Source organism: Petromyzon marinus, chromosome 12 (assembly GCF_048934315.1).
Source record: "Petromyzon marinus isolate PM22_M1 ecotype Great Lakes invasive population chromosome 12, UKy_Petmar_22M1.pri1.0, whole genome shotgun sequence".
In the NCBI taxonomy this organism is placed as follows: domain Eukaryota; kingdom Metazoa; phylum Chordata; class Hyperoartia; order Petromyzontiformes; family Petromyzontidae; genus Petromyzon; species Petromyzon marinus.
In genome coordinates, this window is record NC_133678.1 from 5,766,768 (window position 1) to 5,789,228 (window position 22,461).

The following is a 22,461-nucleotide window of genomic DNA, read 5'->3' on the forward strand; positions in this document are numbered from 1 at the left end:
GCCAGAAAGAGTAAAACCTATTCTTAGTCCCTTTAGTGTATAAAAGTAACATTTTGTGCACACAACCATGCTAACACCACACCAAACAGGAATCCATTATTCTACGGAAAGGAGCAGAAAGTTTATTTCATACAGTGATATTCACAATTGTTTGTTACAGCATATACAAACGACAAAATAGATTAATTGTTTATTTTGTGGCAATGGAGTCAGAAGGGGAAAACCTGATTTAAGTGAAAAAGTTTGACTAGGTACATATAAATATATATACACTGTATATATATTTCCTTACCCAGTAATATGTATTGGGAAAACTCCAAGCAAGCTGTACTGAACCCAAAAGCTGTATATTTTCCCCAAAAGACAATTTTGGTTCCACATGCCTTCAAAAATGCCAAAAGATAGTTCTTTAAATTCTGAACAGTTCTTACATCCATGTCTGAAATCTTGCATTGTATTGCTACACTACTGTATACCATACATCAGGATGTTGTGTTTATACTGACTGGAATTAGATAGCTCACCCTGTACATTCCATCATATTTGCATGCCTTAGCTGAATATACATAAAAACGCTTGAAAATATATGCATGTGAGGCAATGGTTATACAGTACTTAGTTACACTTGAGCCTCTGCTCTTCTTTATGGAACAAACCCTCCATTTCAATGGATGGGTCATATACAAGGCTTTCCACATAATATACATAATAGTATGTTAACAGGGTTATTTTCAAATGGGGGGGAAAAAATGGACACTATCATACACTGCTCACTTACAAGTAGACAAACTTGAAAAATACACCACTGTACAAAAAGGGCTCCCATCACGTTACATAGGCAGGAACACAAGATACTTGTATGGAAACGATGCTTTTAACATTTCTACAATGCACAATCTGCAATTACAGGTATAATTATAACAGTGCAGTAATAAAATCTAAAAAAAATAACTCAAAGGCAGAATAAAAATGTCACTTACAAATATAAACAGAGCTGCAATGCTTGCAACTCGCACGAGCTGTGTAAAAGTTTAAGGTAATGTTACCAGCTCTATCAAGACCAGTCACAAAGTACTGAGAATGTACACTGTGTATATATGCATTCTGTATCACAATGCATGGCGCTACTGCAGCTGGAAAACAAAAATCAGAATTTATAAATGTCAAAAGTTGTAAAATGGTTATCTTTTTCCATCACCTGGGATACAAATGTACAAATGTACAATCTAAACAGATATGCAGTTTCCTTTGTTAGCAGTGAAAAAAAAAAGTAGTTTTCATTGACGTCTTGTTTGCATGCATACATTTTACTGTATATATTATAATAAAACAGATTGTGTACATTTAATTTAAAAATAGTCTAAATAATTAGCACATATTTAAAGTACGAAAAGCTTACACATACGCTTCATGCAAGGGTTAACCAACCACCAGGAATGCTATTTAATCTCTCTTTACAGCAGTGACGGAACCTAGTTTCCCCAGTGCATGCCTCTTTGGTGTGAAGGCCCAAGAAAACCATTGAGTCAGTAGTACCAGGGACCATAAGGCTATTTTGCTGTGGCTGTCAAGTTATTATACACCTTATTTACATTATATCTACATTACGGTGGTGAAAAAAAAAGCGGTGGGCAGTGTAACGTGGACTCGAGGCAACTGGGGAAAGCAGGAGCACGATGGTTGTTGTCCCTATTAAGAAGCATGTTTAAGTTGAAACTGCATGGCGCAAATGCGATTATCAAGCCAGCCCAAAATGTGTTTAAGTCGACACTATATATTGCCTTGAGGTTTTTTTTTTATCTCCAATAAAAAAAATCTTATTGTTGCAATGTAGAACATTAGCCCATTGCCACGAGTAGTTTAACACTTCTTTGGTCAGCTTTATAAAACATTAGCACTGTGTAGTTTCAACCTAACACGACTTTTACACCTTATTATTCAAGCATAAGGTTTTACATTCTATTGCTGGAGAGATTTCATAATTTACTCCCTAAACCTCAGACAAATCAAAATTCTAGAAATACTACAATACATTAACACTACCAACTACATCAACACCTTATAGTAAAAACACACAAAAATGGATTATGATACTGGAAATAATTAAAGCATGCCTGGGATAAAATATTTTCTCCCTTAAATGTACACCTACAACAACAATTATTCTCTGGCTGCTTATATATAACTCTCACAAGCAAAGCTTGTTACAGGATTCCGTTGGGTGGAGCGCCAATAGGTCCAAGGTCGGTGCTGTTCTTCACAAAGTATTTCTCCAGCTTGGCGAGGATGTGCTTGCCATACGTGTACTTGCGCAGAGTTGGTATGTGCGGCCGAATCTGCAAAAAAAATATGTCTTAGGCAAAGGCAGTCACCAAATCTTCGGAAGCAAATGTTCAAATCTCATTTGTTAGTTTAGCTGCATACATCTAGCACATGGAGACTGCGAACAACCAAATAATATCCTTAAAATTACTCGACAGCAGCATGCCACACACCAAATACACAGCTCGTCTACATCGACGTTGCATGTTGAACGTCTTTCGCACCATTCTTAGCCAACTGTGCTCAACGGAGGTGCAATAGCGTTGCGCACCGCCATGTAATTTTGGAAACGCTTGCGATAGAAGTTACTCAGATGGCATAGGAACTCTCAGAACGTACCTTGTGCATGAGGATTTTCCGCTGGGTTGGCTCGGCCATGTCGATCATCTTCTGCACCACGTAGTTGGCATACTGGTCCTTCATCATACTGTAGAGAGCAGTGTGGGGGCCATCTGTCATGGTGCACACCTCTTCGATGAGGAGTGCACGCTCCGCTCGAGATGTGTGAGTAATGCACTTCTCAATAACATTGCTGCAGACGGCAAAGGGAGAAACACCCATTGGTGACAGATCACGCATGAGCAGTAGAATTCGATTGTTCGTGAAAGTCAAAACATTGAAGTTAACTTCAACATTCACAAAATGACCACTCAGAAAACACTTACCCCCAACCCTCCTCCCGAGTGGTCACGCTGGACATGACACTATTTGTACAACCCAGTTACTGTTTTAGCAGAAGCAAAGGAGCTGAAACAACAATGCACCTGGCAAACTTGTGTTGGCTCAGTATCAGGACTTTTCCACGCATCTCCGCAACAATCTTGCTTTTGTCCTCCGACCGTCCATGTTCAAGAACGTGCTGTATTACATAGTTTCCATATTGATCCTGAAAACAAGATTTATGGCAGTACATTAAGGGAGAGAGAACACTCATCTTTACACGTGTAATAATAAGGCTACTAAATAGAAAAAAAACATTTACCAATGTCAAATCAAATTCATATTTACCCTTGGTTCAAACTAGTAAATTATTTTCCTTAAATGAACAGTATTAACAATGATGGAGTAACATCGCTGGATGGCACCATGCTGTAAGTGCAGTGCCGGCCCTACAGGACACGGTGTGTGGGTGCCGACCTAAGGGGAAGGTCGATCGAGGCCATGACACTCTGGTTGACCCGGGAGGACACGTGACCAGTTAAGATGACAGGGGGCTAGGGGGGGGTCACGTGATTGAGACCCAGGTCCTTCCCGATGGTTCTGGAAGGGGGACGTGGCCGAAGGTCGGAGCGGCCACGCCGCAAAGAATATAAGCCGAGTCTCGAGAGGGATCGGGGGTTTTTAATCTTGGGAAATAAACCATTCATCTACGATCTCCGTCCTACGAATCATCCAGCACGTGGACCCGGGCAGATGCTGCTGGTCCCGGGTCCGTAGTAACAGTTACGTGGTAACTAGTGTAGTTAGCTAGGTGGTCACCACCGAAGGTTGTTATTGTGTTAAGGGGAAGTGTACCCCGTCTGTTGGAACTAAATAAATGCGCTGCCTCCAAAGTCTACGTCTGCAACTCAGCTGAACCCACTACAATAGTAAGGGAGAATTTGCAACGTAAACAAGGGAAGGCTACTGTATAACATGTATAATTATATTTTGATTTGAAGCTTTCGTGACTGCAGTGATTCTCATATTCTTGGTTCTTTCGGTAAAGTCACATATATAGAAAAATAATCAAAATTAAAGTGAATAAAACAAAATACCACTAACATAGACTGTAGCCTGGTTCTTAACCCGAGTGAGCGTACTGGCAGTCTATAGACTTATTATTGGTTCTTCCAGTAATTTAAATATAATAAAAATAAATAAAATATAAATGAAAACAAAAACCACGACGTTTCGATCGCAACACAAGCGGTCGTCATCAGGAAAAGGGGGATTAACCTCTAAAGGCAAACTGTTTATAAAGGTTTAGAGATGGGCGTAGCCCAAGTGTGTCAGCAGCATGGGCGGGGCAGCTAATGTTAATGTAAGATAAAGCAATGCCAACGCAGTGGGTCTATACCTATCAAAAGGGCCGCCAGGCAATCATTTGCACCTCGTTCATGACTTCACGAACAAATCTTTGTTGATAGCCAGTAGTGGATATCAACAGAGATTAATTCATGAAGCCATCCATATATACAGACAATCTCAACCGAGAGGATGGCTATAAACTCAGCAATCATTGGGAAGATGTCATCAACCACTTTGGGTCATGACTTGATTTGTTTTCTTGTTAATCTCAACCGTCAGCAGTGTGGGTATTTGGAGCGAGGTGCAAATGATTGTCTGGCGGCCCTTTCATTGGTGTAGACCCACTGCGTTGGCATTGCTTTCTCCTACATTAACATTAACTGCCCCACCCATGCTACTGACAATTGGGCTATGCCCATCTCTAAGCCTTCATAAACAGTTTGATTTTAGAGGCTAATCCCACTTTTCCTGATGACGACCGCTTGTGTTGCGATCGAAACGTCATGGCTTTTGTTTTTATTTATATTTTTTATATGTAAATTACTGAAAGAACAAGAATAAATCTACAGTATAGACTGCCAGTACACTCACTCAGGTTAAGAACCAGGTTACAGTCTATATTATAGACTGCCAGTACACTCACTCAGGTTAAGAACCAGGCTACAGTCTACATTATAGACTGCCAGTACACCCACTCAGGTTAAGAAACAGGCTACAGTCCACATTATAGACTGCCAGTACGCTCACTCAGGTTAAGAACCAGGTTACAGTCCACATTAGACTGCTAGTACACTCACCCAGCTTAATAACCATTGCAACATGCTACATTATAGACTGCCAGTACACTCACTCCGATTAAGAACCAGGCTACAGTCTACACGAGTGTTTTTTGTTGTTTATTTTTATTCACTTGATTTATTATTTTTATATCTACGTGACTTTACCGAAAGAACCAAAGAATATAATTATTTTACAGTTCTGAGCTTGGCGAATGTCTGGAGCAGACTGACCTGCACAAGCTGTTCAGTGTGTTGATGGAGCTCCTCCAAGATGGCCTGGGTCTGATCAGGAGTGCAGTGCTCCAAGATGCGCTGGATCACTCGACAGCCATATGGATGGGTAGACAAAGCAAATACCTGTAAAGAAATAAGGAACATGGTGGACATGTTATCCATTGTGTAAATGTTTGTTTTGTATGTGCTAGGGCAGGGGTCCAAACTACGGCCCGCGGTCCAGTTTTTATTGGCCCGCAGCAAATTCTGAAAATATAATTGAATATGGCCCCGCACAAGAAGCTTGAGCTCAACTCTGTTGCACTTCTCAGTTTCAACACTAGATGGAGCCAGCCACGGAAAGCCGTGCTTCTCCACTAAACAAAATTAAGCAAAGAAAAACTTTTACCGCGAGTCACCAGAAATGGCAGCACCGAAGAAACGCAAAAAAGCAAGTGAGTGTAGAAAATTTCAAACACGGTGGGAAAATTAATATTTTTTCAAAGAAATCAATGGAAAGTGTGTCTGTTTGATTTGCAATGAAGATGTTGCTGTGATGAAAGAGTATAATGTCCATCGGCACTGAGACCAAACATCAGAGCTACACATCGTACACCGGTGCCGAACGAACACAGAAAGTCAAGCAAATGGCGGCTAGCCTGCAAGCTCAACAACAATTTTTTTCGTGCTAACAAAATACAGGAAAACGCCACAACAGCAAGCTATGAAGTCACTAAACTTATTGCCCAGCACGGCAAACCGTTCTCAGACGGTGATTTCATAAAGCAGTGCCTCATCAAAGTCACAGAAATAATGTGTCTGGAAAAAGTGCAGGATTTCAACAGCGTGAGCTTATCCAGAAATACAGTGGTGCGGAGAATCGAGGACTTGGTCAGCTAACTTGAAACTTCAGCTGAGAGACAAAGCTTGTGCTTTTGATTTTTACTCGATAGCATGCGACGAGAGCACAGATGCCACAGAAACCGCGCAGCTGTTAATTTTTTTGCGGGGATTAGATGATAATTTTTGCTGTACGGAGGAACTGCTTGATATGATGAGCCTAAAAAGGCACAACGACGGGTAGAGATATTTTTGAAGCTGTGTCAAAGGCAGTTGAAAAGATGGGGCTTAAATGGGACAAGCTCTGTGGAGTAACAACGGATGGAGCTCCGGCCATGACGGGCGAGCGCAAAGGAATGGCATCGATGGTGTGCGCCAAGGAAAAAGATAGCGGAGATGAGGCTGTCAGGATGCACTGTATAATCCACCAAGAAGCACTGTGTGCCAAGACTGTCCAGCTGGGCAATGTGATGAACACTGTTGTAAAAACTGTCAACATAATTCGAGCTAGAGGACAACCACAGATAATTTCAAGCTTTCCTATCTGATGTGGATGCTGAATACGGGGGATGTACTCTACCACTCTGATGTGCACTGGCTCAGCCGCGGCTCTGTGCTGCAGCGGTTTTATTCTTTGAGATCAGAAATCTACCAGTTTTTGAAAGAGAAGGGCCGACCTCTTCATGAACTGAGTGACCCTCCGTGGCTGGCAGACCTGGCATTTTTAGTTGATCTTACTCATCATCTGAATACACTGAACAAGAACCTACAAGGCAAAGAGCAGCTGGTGCCACACCTGTATGCGCACATGAAAGCCATCTGTGTAAAGCTCCGCCTGTTTGAGACAACTACGAAGCTTTAATGCTGCACACTTCCCTGCGCTGTCTGAAATCAAGTCTGCTTTTCCAAAGGCCGACCTTTCTGCTAAAAAGGAGAAATGTGTCTGTGATTGTATCTCTCGTGACAGAATTCAACCAGCGTTTCCAAGATTTTTCTGTCATTGAAAAACAAATCAAGCTGTTCTCGACCCCCTTCCTGGTGGATGCAGAAGTGGAAGAGAGTCTGCAGTTAGAACCGATTGAATTGCAATGTGATGATTCTCTGAAGAGTCAACATCAGCTTCTCTCCCTCCCTGACTTCTATCAGAGTTTGGATAATGGCAAGTTTCCTCTGATGAGACGCCACGCAAAAAGAATGATGGGTCTGTTCGGCTCAACATACATATGTGAACAAACATTTTCTCTGTTAAATCGGAACAAAAGCAGACTGAGAACCAGAATGACTGATAGCCATCTCTGTGAAGTCCTTCGTGTCTCAACCACCAAACTTTCTCCTGACATGTCAGCCATACTTCAATCCAAAGGACAGCATCACTGCTCCCACTGAGTGCAATGTTCTTCACATTATAGGCTAGTTAGAAAAACACAGTATTCATGTGTCAATATGTCACCTCTAGTGTGTGGCCCAGCCTTTTGTTTATTTTTCTGTAATTGGCCCTCACTAAAAAAACTTTGGACACCCCTGTGCCAGGGCAACATGCCCTTTCTTTCTCTCCATGGCTTTGTGACTAAATGTTTTTTTTAACAGAATAAAATTGGCAACTTGTTTTTTAGTGAGAAATAATTTTAACACATTACAGTATTTTTCTCAATGGATATTTTTTTTTAACTAAAAACACCAAATGAAAAGTATGCAGCACTATGTATGCATATAACAAAAGTAGTTGTGAGGAATGCAATATACCTGTCCTTTGAACGCATCAATGATGAATTGCAAAGAATGGGGTGGAACACATTCAATGCATTTCTGCACCACATGATTTCCATTTTGATCCTTGACACACTTCAAGACATGGCCATCCAACTCCAGGACCATTTCGTTCTAGGAAAAAACAGGATTTAAAACAGTTTTTATTCGTCTAACGATACATTCAGTGAAATGGTGAACAGATATCCATTTATCCTTCAGGCAATTTGTTTTTGTTTGCTTTTCTATGGAAACAACCTGTTACACTTAACAATTAAGCTACTATTTATTCAGGTAAGTACATCACCACCTTTCAAATACAACATTGAAGACCTTTAGGGCATTTTTTTTTGTTGCCCAATCAGATTTTAATTACAATTATGTCCCCCTATTTCCTGTTGTATAATCCCAGGCAAGTACCTGCTGCTCAGGAGGGATCGATTCAAGAGCCTTTTGAATAACCCGACAACCGTACATCTGTAAGGCCAAAGGAAGCACGTGTCCTCTGATGCGCTGGGCGAGTGCTTGCTTCTGGTCAGGGCTGCCAAACTGTAAGGACATTGACGGACACGATTTTTCACACTGCAAGTTTTAAAGCAATAGTGCAAGTCATAAAAAACATTAAAATGTAATAAAATAGTTGTGTAAATTCTGCCATGTGGCCATTTATGATTTAAAAAAAATCTGGCTCAGAACATGAGTACAATTTAAAGGTATCTTTCACCAAACTGCTTAACAGCAATTCTCAGTGAGGGCAAGTGTGTCATCATTGCCAGATTGCCACAGCAGTAACTTACATAATGAATCTATCAAAGCAATACATTGCAACCTCAAAACTTTACTGGGATGTATAGCCAATTTGATTTTGAAGAGCGTTCCCCGCACGTGAGAAGAAAATGGGAGCACCATAAAGAAACAAATGCATGAGATAACTCAAGGTACACATAAATGGGTTCTTGTACAATACATTGAGAAATAACGCTTTAATAAAATTCTGCTTTGGTATGCATAATGTGAGGACGAGAGGAACGTTGTTATACAATCATAATTAATCACTGTTGCACGAATATCAGAATTAAATAATTTTCTTTGTTTTACTTTTACATGGTCACGTTTATGCCGTATTTAAAAATCCGTCGATTTTCACTAAAATTACAATTATTACTGCATGTAATCAATGGCTTTAAATGTTCCAAATACAATAACATTACCATGTTTCTATTAAAATGTCTAAGTTCAAAGCCCAATTACAATGTACAAATCAATAATATATGCCACTAAAATGCTATAATTGATTATACTTATGGCCTTGACAACAATATTGTAGTCTAGTCAGCATTGTTTCCTACTTATTTCCTGCCTATTAAGAGCTTTGGGATTCTCCTTGCAAGCAATTGGGTGAACACAAATATGTGAAGCAAAATTTTGAAATACCACAATAGGTAAAAGTATCTTATGGCCTTTCATCATTTTGTAGCTCTATCTTATGCCAACAATCAAACGTAATTTTTAATCATGTATTTTTTAAAATATATTAAAAACATTTGCAATATCTGATATTAAGCGCTTCAAAAATACTCCAAGTAATGTACTTATGTATAAGAGGTATGCTAAATGGTAGATTTAATATAGTATGTGAACATTCGTGGAAATGTGACAAAGGGTTTTTAAATGTCAACTATACAAGTATCATACGTGACCAGTGATATTGTACAATTTAAAGAATAATTCCTTTTTAGAAAGACTTGGGATAGGTAACTGATTAAATAATGCATCTTGCTTGGTATGATCTATTTGTTATCAACAATGCGTAAATGTTTTTGACATGTCAAAAATGTCAAATTTCTATTCATCAAACTTGTGAAACATTGTAAAAGAATTGCATCGATTCTTACCTCAAAAAACTTTTGTATCACATAGTTTCCAAAAACATCGGTCATGAGCTGGTAGGCCGACTGCAATATCTCAGCGAAAACCATCTGTCGCTCAGCTGGGATGGCTCTCTCCAACTTTTGCTGTATGAATCTGCAGGCCAACAATACAAATCAGTGCTTTCTTACAAAGGAGGCATTTCTTCTTACACAATTCCAAGTTAATGGGCAAAAAAATTACAACCCAAATGTTTAAAGAATTTCTTGGGACATTTTTTTAAAGGAACAAAAAAATTAGGAATGAATGTATCCACTGCACTGAGTCATCAGGAAAGAATTACCTTTACTGCACCCACATTGTGTGCGGGGGACCTTACCTAGAGCCGTGCTGGTCTTGGGAGAATTCAACAATGTGCCCTGCCAAGTCGCGGAGCTGCAGATTAGGGAAGCGGTTGTTGCGGAAGTCCTCAAGCAGGCGGCTGCGCCCAGTGGGCATCATCTCCGTCTTGTGGGTGTAGCGGGGCCGCAGTGTCGGGAACAGCTGGCTCCCGGAGCCGCCAAAGAGGCTCGACGTGGTCCCGCTCAGACTGCGATATTTGGCCTCGGCACCCGGTGCCGCAGAAATGAAGCGACCACTGCCATTAGGCAACCCTGCAGGTTGCCAATATATTGAAAAAATTGTTCTAAAATTAGCTACGTGCAAAAGAGTACACAGATTTATATGAAAGAAAACACGAACTTGTTAATTTATTTGAAGAGGTATTAACACTGAAATTTGTATTCAACTAATTTTTATAAACCTTTATCATGAGTCTCGTGGTTTTGGGTAAAATCCAAAGTCGTAAGCTATTATCAGTAGCATCATTTATCAGCTTCATAGTATGCAACATAAAGTCAAATAAGCTTAAAATCTAGTTATATGCAACAGATGTGGTACGATACAGAAAACACCATTTGTGCAAACATGGTTTAGGTACTGCATTCCCAAGTTAATGAAAAACGCCAGAATTGTACACCTCTGACCAACAGAAAAATGTAAGGTACATACCAATGTTAAGGCTGGATGAGGATCCATGAGAGGACAGGGAGGGTGGTGGCGTGAGGGAGCCTGGGTTATGATTAGGGGGGAGCATGCCAATGGGCCCCGGTGAGGAGGAGAATCCAAGCCCATTGTAAAATGACTGGCTGATGGGAGCCAGGCCGCTGCCTGAACGCTTGTAGTCGAGACTTCCAGACAACGAGTCCCTCCGAGATCCACTTGTCATTGCAGAGTTACCTGTGCACGGACCATAGTAATGCAATTTTATCAACGTGTGAACGTGTGTTCCATTAAGAATTGGAGATGGATTTACACTTGTCCTATTTAAAGTCTGGCTCAGGCAAAAAGAGTACAAAAAATGTTCTCAACATAAACACCCATATAGCAATGTCTCAGTGAGGGCAAGGGGATCATCATCGCCAGACTATAGGTCATTAGAATTAAAATCCATCCCATTTAGGTATGAACATGTCAAGCATGATTTTTTTTACAAAAACAGTTCTGATCTGATTGACAGTATACACTTTTACAATAGCCACCAGCAGCAGTTATGCTTCAATAAGGCAATCTTAAATTCATGGTGTAGTTAATTTCAAATGACAACTGCATGGTCTCAAAAACACTGCCAATTAAAAGTCCGGTGATTTTGCCGCTTACCAGTGGAAGCAAATGCGGAGAGACCTGATCCAATGCCTGCACCCACCAGGGAGCTGTTGTTGCCAAAGCCAAGAGAGCTGCTACTCTGGGAGAACAGGGAGCTAGCCTGAGAGGCAGCAGACAGTGAGGAGTTGCTGTAGAAGGGGCTCGACGCCATGTTTCCACCCCCTTGTTGTTGTTGCTGCTGCTGACTGTGTTGGCTGTGCTGTGCTCCAATTGGGCGGAACAGACTGTTTACAGAGTTGGCCATGCTGTTGGCAGGACCTTGGGCCGACTGGGCAGCTATAAAAAAAAGTTAGAATTAGCATTCGAATTTACAAACCGGTACAGGACCCAGATTTGGTACATTATGCTTGCAATTACAAACGTACATTAAAAATAACATTAACTAAGGTAACAGAAACAATAAATGACACTGATAAACGCCAGATGTTATTACAATTGTTGTCATTTTGTGCAAATAATTCGTCAAAGAGTACAGTGCAGAAAAATAAAAGTACCTTGTTGGGCAGCAGCTGCATTGATGAGGACAGGTGTTGGGGGTGCCAGACGGAGCTGAGCACCTAGCCCAGCACGCACATTTGGATTCATCACCAGAGTTCCATTCTGATCATAGTATGCAACCGGAGCAATCACCTGATAACCTAAACAAAAAAATAAACCATCAGCCCAAGATGTTGTTAAACTACCCGGTTAACTTACATTGAAGCTTAATATAATTAATATGGTCTTAATGTATTTTGCAAGTTGGCAATGGCCAAGTGCTATTACAGTCAGTACTGTGCAGCCAAAGTGTGGGTTTTTATTGAGTGTCTTCACATTTAATAATATAGCACACGTAGAGGTCAGCAAACACATCAAAACAAGGGAAAGCCAGTGCCTGGCACCTTACTCACACATTGCCATCAGGCTACATCGCAAGCGTTTACCTTGCATGCCTGCTGCCGCTGCCAATCCTTGGCTTAAAGCTAGCTGAGTGTTGGCTGCTGTCAAATTGTCTCCTGGCTGCTGGCCCTGCTGGGCTTGGTTTGGAGTAAGTGGTCTCTGGCCACTTGCTGCCCTCAATATCTGAAACAGGTAGAGAAAAGCTATGATTACAAATGAATAGAGAAAATGGTAAATCTATTTTTGGTAATAATTTTCAAATGACAACGAAGCTATCATTGTGAAGTGTTTTATTACCTGAAGCTGCCCTTGCTGTGCCTGGGAAGCGGCGGTTTGGTTTGGACCATTTGGTGCTCCATTTAGCGCCTGCTGCTGGAATAAGTTGGCAGGATAGACCCCCCATGGGAGGCCATAGTACTGGGGAGGTACCACTGCAGGTCCTGCTTTTCAAAAACAAAGTAATTTAACAAGTGACTTTATGAAAGGAAAAACAAAAACCCAAGCACAACCAAATTAAGTAAAATCTTTTGTGGTACCAAGTTCTTCCATGCAAACACACAATTGGTATTATAAAAGACGTAAGACGTAACAGAAATCGCATGTGGTTACGGGGCCTTAAAATCAGGTCTGGCTCAGTAGAAAATGAGTACATGTAAGACTCTCATAATTGAATGACCCAAAGGACATTCTCAGTGAGGGCAAGATGTTCATCATTGCCAGACCAGACTTTTATAGACCACTAAAGACATTCATATATGCAATTTTTACATAATTCAACATTAATATCAAAGAGGCTTTATACAAAATATATCAACCTCAACGTTTTATATTACTTACTACAATGAGAAAGGAGATGACCACATTAAACTACTAAATAACGACTACTCACAAGTAAAATTGAATTTTTGTACCCTTTAATTCCAAAATAATAAGTATTCACCTGCAAGAGTGGCAGCTGCAGCTAGCCCAGCAGAATATGGGTCACTTCCTGGTGGGCCCTGGCTTATGATGTAGGGATTGTGCATTATTGTTGGAGGAAGACCAGCTGAAAACATGCCTGTGGAATGCACATGCAGATTGCGTAGACAACAACTTTAATTTTTTTCTCCACAATCTATTCACAGTAACGAGCATAAATTATCACCACAGTTGACAGGTTAATGCATTAATTATCATACACTTTCTGTACGGTCAGGCTCAGTTTCAACTGAGTACAAATGGGAGTCTCATCAAAGAACCCAATGGGTTTCTCAGTGAGGGCAAGAGAGTCATCACAGCCTTGACCATGAATAATTAATTGAAAAGTACAAAAGGCAACTACAACGAATTAGTAAAAGCATGATAAAAAACATTTTAAACAATTCCAATTGCATGAAATCTTACCAACATGCTGCTGCTGTGCTGCTGCAAGGGCATATTGTTGTTGTTGCTGTTGTTGTTGTTGTTGCTGCTGCTGGCTGTTGGCCAGCTGTTGCTGCACAGCTTGCATATTTGACACACGTTGGAATAGCTGAAAAAGGACCACACAAATGTACCATTAATTTACAATGAACCATTGTATGTATTTAAATGTACATCACATTATCGTTACAGCATATACATATTTAACATTTTAAAATGCTTTAAATAGCTGTTGTATTCTAATCGACTTGATGTAACCCAGGTCACTCTTGCAAAATAGGTAATTATCATGCATCTTCTGAACTGGGCTGTATTTTCATTTGCTGGAATAAATAGACTAACGAACAACATATTTTACACAATTAAGGATGAAAATTTCACCCAGAAGCAAGTCGTACAAAAAAACTTTTTTTTCCACAAATCACCTGCTGCTGTGTCGGATAGTCAAATAGGCCGACATTGGCGGCAGGAGAGTCCATTGGCACCTGTCCGCTGGAATACTCAAACTGGAGCGACTCAAGGCTCACTGGCTCAAGCGGATCAATGGGCACGTTTTGCGTCTCAGGGGGCCCAAACTCTTCCACGCATTGCTTGGGGACAGCGTTTCCAGCGAGCGGCACCAGCACATCGCCACTTGACTGCATGACGACACCCAGACGCTCGGCCACCTCAGTCGGCGATTCCTGGCGGCTACCTGGCATGCGGCTGCCCCGTGTGTAGAAAGCATGCAGAGCAGTGGATTGGTGGGTACAAAAGATGCAGTACATCAGTCGATGAAGATAATTTTACAAAAAACATTTTATAAAAGTGCATGTTAAATTGTACAAATTTCTACAAATAATATTATGTTCATACATGCAAAACTTTAATATTACCTGAATTCCTTTAAATCTGTATCGATCCCATTTGAAATTGCCATTCCGACTTTCATAACGCTCTCGTCATCCTTTTTCAGTTCGCCACCCTTATCCTCCTCAAAGGGTGAAGATTTGCCCTTTTTGTCAACTTTTGAGACGTCATTGGACTCCTGATCCACAGCACCCTGAAAAGGCACGACACGAATGATCTCAAATGTAAAGCTCTCGACATATTTCTCATTTAAAAAATAAAAAAAATAATCAACGTTGCATAATGCTCTGTGCTGTTGTTACTTACAAATGCTTTTCTAGCTCTGGGATCAAGCTTGTCTCCAGGAGATGGGCTTAGAACATACTCCACCATGCTCACTCCGAGGCCATCTGCCTCTGAGCGTGGAGACAGCACCGAGCTCGTGTCACCGCTCCCATAACCACCCGGCACGGAGCGCCGCTGAACCATAATTGGCTGCGACACCGAGTGGTCTGAAAAAATAATCGAGCGACGTTTACGTGCGTGTCCTCATCAAGCCTAGCCATGAAACGTCAATGTAAAACGTTTTAGCCTACCCAAGTCAGTCATCGAACAACAACAAAAAACGTTCATTGGCGAATTTCTGTATTGCACAAAACTTTCAGAAATCATGATTAAAAGCTACAAAAACGAGATGCACCAGTCCATTCCTGTGTTAACGAAAACGGTTATACTGTACATGATCTTTAAATATTTCCTTCACAACCATGTTTTAAGAAACCAGAAAGTATGTGGAAACATTTATTTTTAAAAAAACCGCAATCAAATTTGTTGGCATATTTCTTTACAAACTTAAAAACTATGACAAGGAATTCAACTATTCATAGTAATTCAATTAAATATTTCTAACCATTAGTCAAACTGAAACTCCATCATTGGATAAATGGCGAAGTTGCCACAACGTACCTGATGCACCCCACGTGTTGTTTCTCCATTCATCACCAAGAAAAAGGCTCTTTGATCCATCCTTTGCAGAATCATCAGATTCCCAGAATTTCTTTGATGGCAAGAGCTGCATAACAAAAATATTATTTGCTAAAATAACTGCTAAAAGCACCACTGTACATTTTTCCTGAAAATAGTAGCCACAACCAGACTCACCAGTAACTTCCCCAAAACAGTACTTGAACAATAGGCCCAACTTGCACACATTTCCATACAAGCTGATATGGACCCTACAATTCAGTTTCCATTCTAACTGTATCACAAAGGAAACTTTAAAATGGAATTTTTTTTTTTACATGGCACATACCGCAATTGAGTTAGCAGTTTCTATAGGCACTCACCTCACCCATACCCCTTCCTTCCAAAGCTAAAGCTTGGAATCCATGATTGAGATCTTCCACGGAGCGACCCTGCCAAAACAGACACAACAGTCAAAGACCGCATTTGTGCAATTTTCCGGAAAACTATAATTGGCAGCATATGCGTCAATGACGAATTTTCCTGCAGAAGTTATTTTCAACGGAAGGCTATTTTTTTTTACTTCACAAAACACTAACAATTATAAAAAACAATAAAATAATAAAAATATAAAACAATAAAATTATCACGACGTTTCGACTGCAACACAAGCAGTCATCATCAGGTGTGAAAACCACAGCAAGAAAATTTGATGATTGCTTGTGTTGCAGTCGAAACGTCGTGAGAATTGTATTGTTTTACATTTTTATTATTTTATTGTTTCCCTTCTATGTGACTTTACCGAAAGAACCAAGAATATGAATCCCTGCAGTCACGAAAGCTTTAAATCAAAAATTATAAAGGCAACTGTTTCCACTGTACTGACTTTTGGAAACCTATACATAATTAAATACATTCGGCTCAATAATACAAATTTATTTAACCCAGTTTGTAATACAATGTAATTGAAATTAAGTTTGGGTTGTATTTTATCACACGAAGTAGTTTCAACAATATCATGCATTGTGAACAACATAATGCATATACAGTACTTAAATCAGTGGGAAAATACTCAATATGACCCAATATCCACAATGTAAGCAATACATCATTTTAAAAGTTAGTGTCCTGAAAATAAACTCAGTAACCCATAAAGATCCATTGAATGAAGCTAGATAAACTTAGGTTTAGAACAATTCAGGACCTTGTTGATTTGATTAATCGTATCCATTCAGGAATTGAAATTATATCATTGTCTTATTTTCAAAATACTGCAGTAACTCTGTGTTAATCCATTACAGTTTGGATTCACACATGAATAAAAAACAGACATGATTTGATGGATCTAAATAAAAGCGAATTTATTAATTCACTGGATGCGTGCCTCAATTATTAAATTATACTTAACCTATTCAACAAACCCATTGCTTATGCAGCATCCAAGACTGACCATTAAAATGCATCGGTTGCAATTAATGTTTGTTGTACTAACCACATCACCCTGTTAAATGCGTGTGGGCTGATGTGGAATTCTCTACAAAAGTTATTTTACATGTACAAGCTCTCACTACAGGCACAGCCACTTACATATTTCACAAATATATATCGTACAGGTTTGTAGCAATATCCAAAAGGCAAACCTTTAGTGTCTAAAATTGCTGCAGAAAAAAAATCCAGTGGTAGAATAACACTTAAATTTAACGCCTGTCTTACGGAAACAATGGCTTGGCAACACCCCACCATTCTTTGGGAATTACATCGTATTAAATGTCATAATAGTGCCTGGGTGAAGCGTCTTAATTTTTTGGACCGAAGTTGAAGATACTATAATTGAAACCAAAATAATTTTACAATTCTGCATTAAAATGTGCACAGTTCATGGGTAGATAAACTAACATATTTACAGCATACCTACCCCGATTTATAATCTATACATGTTTCTGTAACACGTGACTTGCTCTTCAAAAGACATTAAAAGACAGACCACTTGTGAATTTATATAGCGTTTAAAGAGAATAATGCAGAGTATATCAATGCAGCAATATTTACTTAGTAACAACTTAATTTATTGGCACCGAACAACACAGGCATTCTTTCATGTTTCATAGAAATCCCAGCAGCTTAAGCTTGAACAAGTGACAAAGAACACTGCTCTCAGTGCCCTTTTAATTTCATTTCTCAGTATAATGCCAAATTCTCTAAGGGCACTAATACTCCAGAAAACAATATTTAAAAATACATGCATTCCAGATACGTTTAACCACACAATCGCTTCTTGAAATAACAAGAAAGAGTTACCCTAGTCAAAGTGTTTGGAAATGTTCATTTACACGTTGCAGCATCGACTTTCATTCAGTCCACAGCGCTTCCAGGTTTGCAAACGAGCAGTAGCAGGTCATCACCGCCGCTGTGTACGCCGTACCAACCATTTGTAATCTATCGAGTAGACGAATCAATTCCATAGGAACGCAAATGTTCATCCAACATTGAGCGCTATGGGCTGAATCAGTCGATGCTGTAAACGTCCTTATTTAGGACGAGCAACAAGCAAGCCGTTTTTACAAGAAATGAAGGTTGACATTGTTTATGCATTTGCAGCGTTTAAATTATGCATCTGCTACTACTACTATATCAACTGAGATGAGCAGTTGATTCACAAACACAAAACTTTCAAACATTACAGTCTGGATTTCCTCACAGCTGACACGCAACACTTAAAACCATAACCATTGCAGAAGGGAAATCCCACCGTTCAACAACGTAAAGTAACATTGGGTGGCATTCCAAATAAATGCATTCACATGTATAAAACACCAATATCACCCAACCTGGATTATGAACGATCTAGACCAAAGCACAAAGCCTACATCATTTGTGGAACATTTTATACCGAACTTAACAGAAAAATCTCAAGACCAACACGACAGGTGCAGTTGCAACCACTTTTATAGCCCAGTAGATTAATAAAAAAAAAACTGGGGAAACGTAACTTCATGGTAAATGGAATCTCCCCCCCCCACCCCATGAAAAAAAACTAAAATAAAGAGAAACTTCCCCTAAAACTGGAGGCGAACCTTCTCAGGTCTGACAAAACATTGCACAAACGAAACGGCAAACGTGTCGACGTAAAATGTGAACTTAATCTCAAAACGCGATACCGCGACGTGCCGATCCCGGTCACAAGAAAGTTTGGACGATATAAAAAGTAACGCGACCAAAGAGCGACCAAGGCCCTCACTCCCAACAAAAGTCGGAACGAAAGCCTCCAAGCACTAGGCCTCTATGGGTTACAGTGCGCGCTCATGTGGTCGAAAGCAGGAAGTTATTAACATTTTAAACAATTATATACAAACGGGATACAAAAAATGTTTTTTGCAACGGAATATTATGACGCAACCACTAAAACGTGATCATTGGAATTAATTGAGGGCATTTTTCAAAAGCCACAATAGAAAGTGTTCACGAATCAATTACAAAAGTGGGACAATGATATCAGCACGTGTGTTTGGCCGGCCTTACTGTACATTAGGCACTGTACTAATGGCACGAAGGGCTGGGTCCATTTTTAAACGAATAGTTACATTTTTAAAAATTAATCATTCTAAATGTACACCGACAAAAAACGAGAACGTGGAGCGCGAGCCCCACATTCAAATTGTCTAACGAGGCCTTTCACAACTGTAAAAACGCCAAAAGGAAACACGTGCACGCGAGGAAAGGGCAACATCAGGAAGTCGACAATCTTTTGTTATAAACACGAAACTTATAACATACAAACGTCGATCTAAAATATAAAAAAAAATTGACGTTTGATGCAATAACTGTTATTCAGCGAATAGACAGACTTAATCACTTTGCATTGCGACGCTGTAAAGTGATTAAACCACGTTACCATACAACACAGTACAATCTTTTAACCCTACATTCGTAATACATACGAACCGTTGCTATATTAATGATTTATTATGAAATAAATCGCCACACCAGCTCAAAAATTAAAAGCATTGCATACAGTAACTTCAATGACAACCGAACGCCCATTGTGAGAGAAAGTACGCTTTGTAAGGGTATTAAAACACCAAACCATCTCGAAACGACACACCAACCCAACCCACACCACCCCCAAAATCGTGAGACCACTTAACCACGCCACCTCCAATGAAACATCACCTCCAAATAATGAGATACTAACCACACCATGTCCAGACAATGAGACGTTACCGTCCACATCTTGCAAAACAGGCCGCGTTAACCGCACCATCTCCAGACAATGAGACATCGCGGCCACATCTTGTAAAGTGACACGCACTAAAACCACAGCACCACCATCTCTCCAGACAATGGCAGACACCGCTAACCCAGCCATGTGCCCCACCTGGTCAGGTTGTTGGTGTTGCTGCTTGGAGCCAGGCCCGGCCACCTGCTCTCCATGCTGTCTCTCAAACAAGTATCCAACCATCGCGTCGTCCTGCGAGCGGCCAGCCTGCACTACCTGATGTTGCTGCTGATGATGATGATGCTGCTGCTGCTGTTGAGAATGTTGATGTTGCGGAGGGCCCGGTGGGGCCATCACGGGCATGGCGCCTCCTCCTCCTCCTCGGCCGTCCTGGCCACTTGCATGCATCATCGGCCGCCGCTCACCTTCATGCCTCGAAAGCAAACAAAACAAATACTTGTTTCATTAAAGTGAAGAACCTGTCGGCGACGATGACGACGGCGGCGGCGGCACAGGAGTCGACTTCGATGTATTCGCGCGAGGGTAATAATTAGCGGCGTGAAGGAGCAGAACAATGAAACCCACAATTGAAAGCGAGCACGCGTTGCGGCCTACGCGCCACCCGCGCTACCGGCTCAAGCCTCGCGCCTCGCCTAGAACGGCAGCAGGAAAACGTGCGCCAGTCTCCGGCAGGAATGGTAGGGTTGGTGCGGGGTGGTTCGGCTGACAAAAACGTTACGGACTAAGAATGACCCCTCCAACCCACCCACCCACCCCCTCTCTCTCCCCCCCCCTCAAAAAAAATCAGCAATGCAAATAACTATCCAATCTCCTTCACCATCGGGTGGCTTTGCGAATTTAATATAACGCGCAAAAAAACCCAAAACCCCTATATAGCCACGCCGACGCGTAGCTGCGGTTATCGGAAACTCGCCGAGGCAATCGGCGAGGCGAAACTCACAGCGAAGGGCGGCCGATGCTGGCGGATGGCGGCGGCGGCCCCCGCCCGTACGCTCCAGCATCACAATATGGCGCGGACCGGCCCCGCGGTAATGGATGCCATGAGCGAGCGGGCGGGACCCTGAGCCACCGGCTTCCTGCCGCCCTCCCCTCTGCCAAACCACCCAACCACCACCACCAGCACCACCCACCCCTCTCACGCAAAGCCCTCACACGCCGACCAACTTAGTTTCGCTCGCCGTGTGCGTGCAAGGAAAAGGGCGTTGTGTGTGTGTGGGGGGGTGGGGAGGGTTCGAACCCCGACCCTGGGCCATGCCCGCCTGAATATTTGAAGTTTGCACGTGGATTTTTTTCTCCGGTTCCTCCGTGTTTTCATTCCATATTCAGAATCAACGTGCGATGAGAGTGTTTGGCTGCACTTAAAATGTGTCCACATCATAAGCCACTTCGTTGAGCTGTCATTTGTGGATAGATCGCTTCTGCAAAAGAGTATATCTCAGTGGGCCTTACCAGGTAAAATAATAAATATTAGTTTGATATTCGGAGTTTGCATGTCTCTCTCTCTTCCTTTGGTTGCGTGGATTTTTCTCCGGGTCCTCCGGTTTTTCCCACCACATTTAGAATCAAAGTGCACTCAGAGTATTTGGCTGCATTAAAATGTCCATATCCTAAGCCACTTCGTTGAGCTATCATTTATGGATAGGTCGCTTCTGCAAAAGAATATATCTCAGTGGGCCTTACCTGGTGAAACAAATATTTCATTTGATATTTGGAGTTTGCATGTCTCTCTTCCTTTGGTCCCTTAGTCCGGCAAAAACAACACCTTACCTCCTCGTGGTGCCGGACGGGCAACGCTATCGTGTGCTGTGTTGGGAGGGGCAAATCCGATTGGCCTTTTCCCTCATGGTGTTTGTGACCACCACAGCGGCCAAATGGGGGCTCTGGACGGGTGCGAGGGGCTGGTAACCCCTCCACCTTAAATTAATTACCACTAAACCACGACGGAAAAATTTACAGTAATAAGCTTGCGCCGGAGGCCCCGGGGGGACAGGCATCTATGATGTCTCCTGGCCAAACCCCATTTGGCGGAGACAGGAGACTGAATCCTTACCCTCGGGGCTCCTCCAGAAACAACAAAAAACCACTACGTGTGGTCACGTTTAATGTTCGAATGCTCACTGCGGAGGAGAGGCTGCCACTCCTCTTTTGGGAGCTAGACTGGTACCGCCGAGATCTCTGTGGTATTCAGGAGATCCGGTGGATCGGCTCTGGCTCCTGCAACCATGAGGGGTGGACAGTCCTCTTCTCGGGGCAGGAGACTGCCAAACAACAGGGAGTGGCTCTTCTTCTGAAAAAAAGAATGAAGGGGGCGTGGAAGCGTCGCGGTGAGATGTGGGAAGCTGTAAGCCCCAGCCTACTTTGGGCTCACCTTCCCATCAACCAGAGGCGAGGAGTTGTGGTCGTGGTTACTTATGCCCCCACTGAAGACGAACATCCATGGAGGGATGCAGGCAAGGCCGATGAGTCAGATGCCTTCTATAACCTCCTGTCACAGGTGCTAGATCAAGTGGCCCCTCGGGATAGAGTCATCTTGATGGGTGGCTTCAATGCCCGTGTTGGTCATGATGCTGGCACCTGGTCTGGAGTGATTGGAAGGCATGGGCCAGATCAGCTCAATAACCACGGCAGGAGGCTGCTAGATTTTTGTGCAGCCCATGGCCCTGTAATTAC

The 22,461-nt window shown here is 41.7% G+C and overlaps 1 protein-coding gene and 3 non-coding genes across 9 annotated transcripts; all 4 read right to left on the bottom strand.

Annotated features, from left to right (window-relative positions):
- Positions 1 to 106: 106 nt before the first annotated feature.
- On the bottom strand, positions 107 to 20,892 carry LOC116941638 (pumilio homolog 2-like). 6 transcript variants are annotated; one of them, XM_032952923.2, is made up of 22 exons: positions 20,732 to 20,892; positions 20,047 to 20,195; positions 15,938 to 16,006; positions 15,558 to 15,663; positions 14,919 to 15,103; positions 14,639 to 14,805; positions 14,189 to 14,468; positions 13,746 to 13,872; positions 13,303 to 13,419; positions 12,660 to 12,805; positions 12,407 to 12,545; positions 11,978 to 12,121; positions 11,478 to 11,759; positions 10,830 to 11,057; positions 10,159 to 10,432; positions 9,806 to 9,935; positions 8,331 to 8,459; positions 7,908 to 8,045; positions 5,343 to 5,468; positions 3,087 to 3,208; positions 2,662 to 2,854; positions 107 to 2,336 (listed from the first exon to the last, which is right to left on the bottom strand). In XM_032952923.2, the coding sequence occupies exons 1-22, from the start codon at positions 20,790 to 20,792 to the stop codon at positions 2,205 to 2,207; spliced, it is 3,444 nt and encodes a 1,147-aa protein (XP_032808814.2). In that variant the 5' UTR covers positions 20,793 to 20,892; the 3' UTR covers positions 107 to 2,204. The 6 variants fall into 6 exon arrangements, with proteins under 6 accessions (XP_032808814.2, XP_032808809.2, XP_032808808.2 ...); XM_032952918.2 differs by having other exon boundaries at positions 12,660 to 12,802; positions 19,930 to 20,195; XM_032952917.2 differs by having other exon boundaries at positions 19,930 to 20,195.
- Positions 8,594 to 8,687, bottom strand: LOC116941793 (small nucleolar RNA SNORD103/SNORD85). Its single transcript, XR_004402722.1, has one exon. It is a non-coding gene; the product is annotated as a small nucleolar RNA SNORD103/SNORD85 (small nucleolar RNA).
- Positions 11,151 to 11,244, bottom strand: LOC116941795 (small nucleolar RNA SNORD103/SNORD85). The gene has a single exon (XR_004402724.1). It is a non-coding gene; the product is annotated as a small nucleolar RNA SNORD103/SNORD85 (small nucleolar RNA).
- On the bottom strand, positions 12,989 to 13,083 carry LOC116941794 (small nucleolar RNA SNORD103/SNORD85). Its single transcript, XR_004402723.1, has one exon. It is a non-coding gene; the product is annotated as a small nucleolar RNA SNORD103/SNORD85 (small nucleolar RNA).
- Positions 20,893 to 22,461: the final 1,569 nt, after the last annotated feature.

Excerpts from the sequence above, each read along its gene's own strand:
- LOC116941638 (XM_032952917.2), bottom strand. The coding sequence starts at position 20,792 with ATGCTGGAGCGTACGGGCGGGGGCCGCCGCCGCCATCCGCCAGCATCG. Across the intron at positions 12,122-12,406 it reads AGCGGCAGCAGGCATGCAAG|GTTATCAGGTGATTGCTCCG; the intron begins GTAAACGCTTGC and ends TTTTTTGTTTAG. Across the intron at positions 9,936-10,158 it reads CAAGACCAGCACGGCTCTAG|ATTCATACAGCAAAAGTTGG; the intron begins GTAAGGTCCCCC and ends GTTGGCCTGCAG.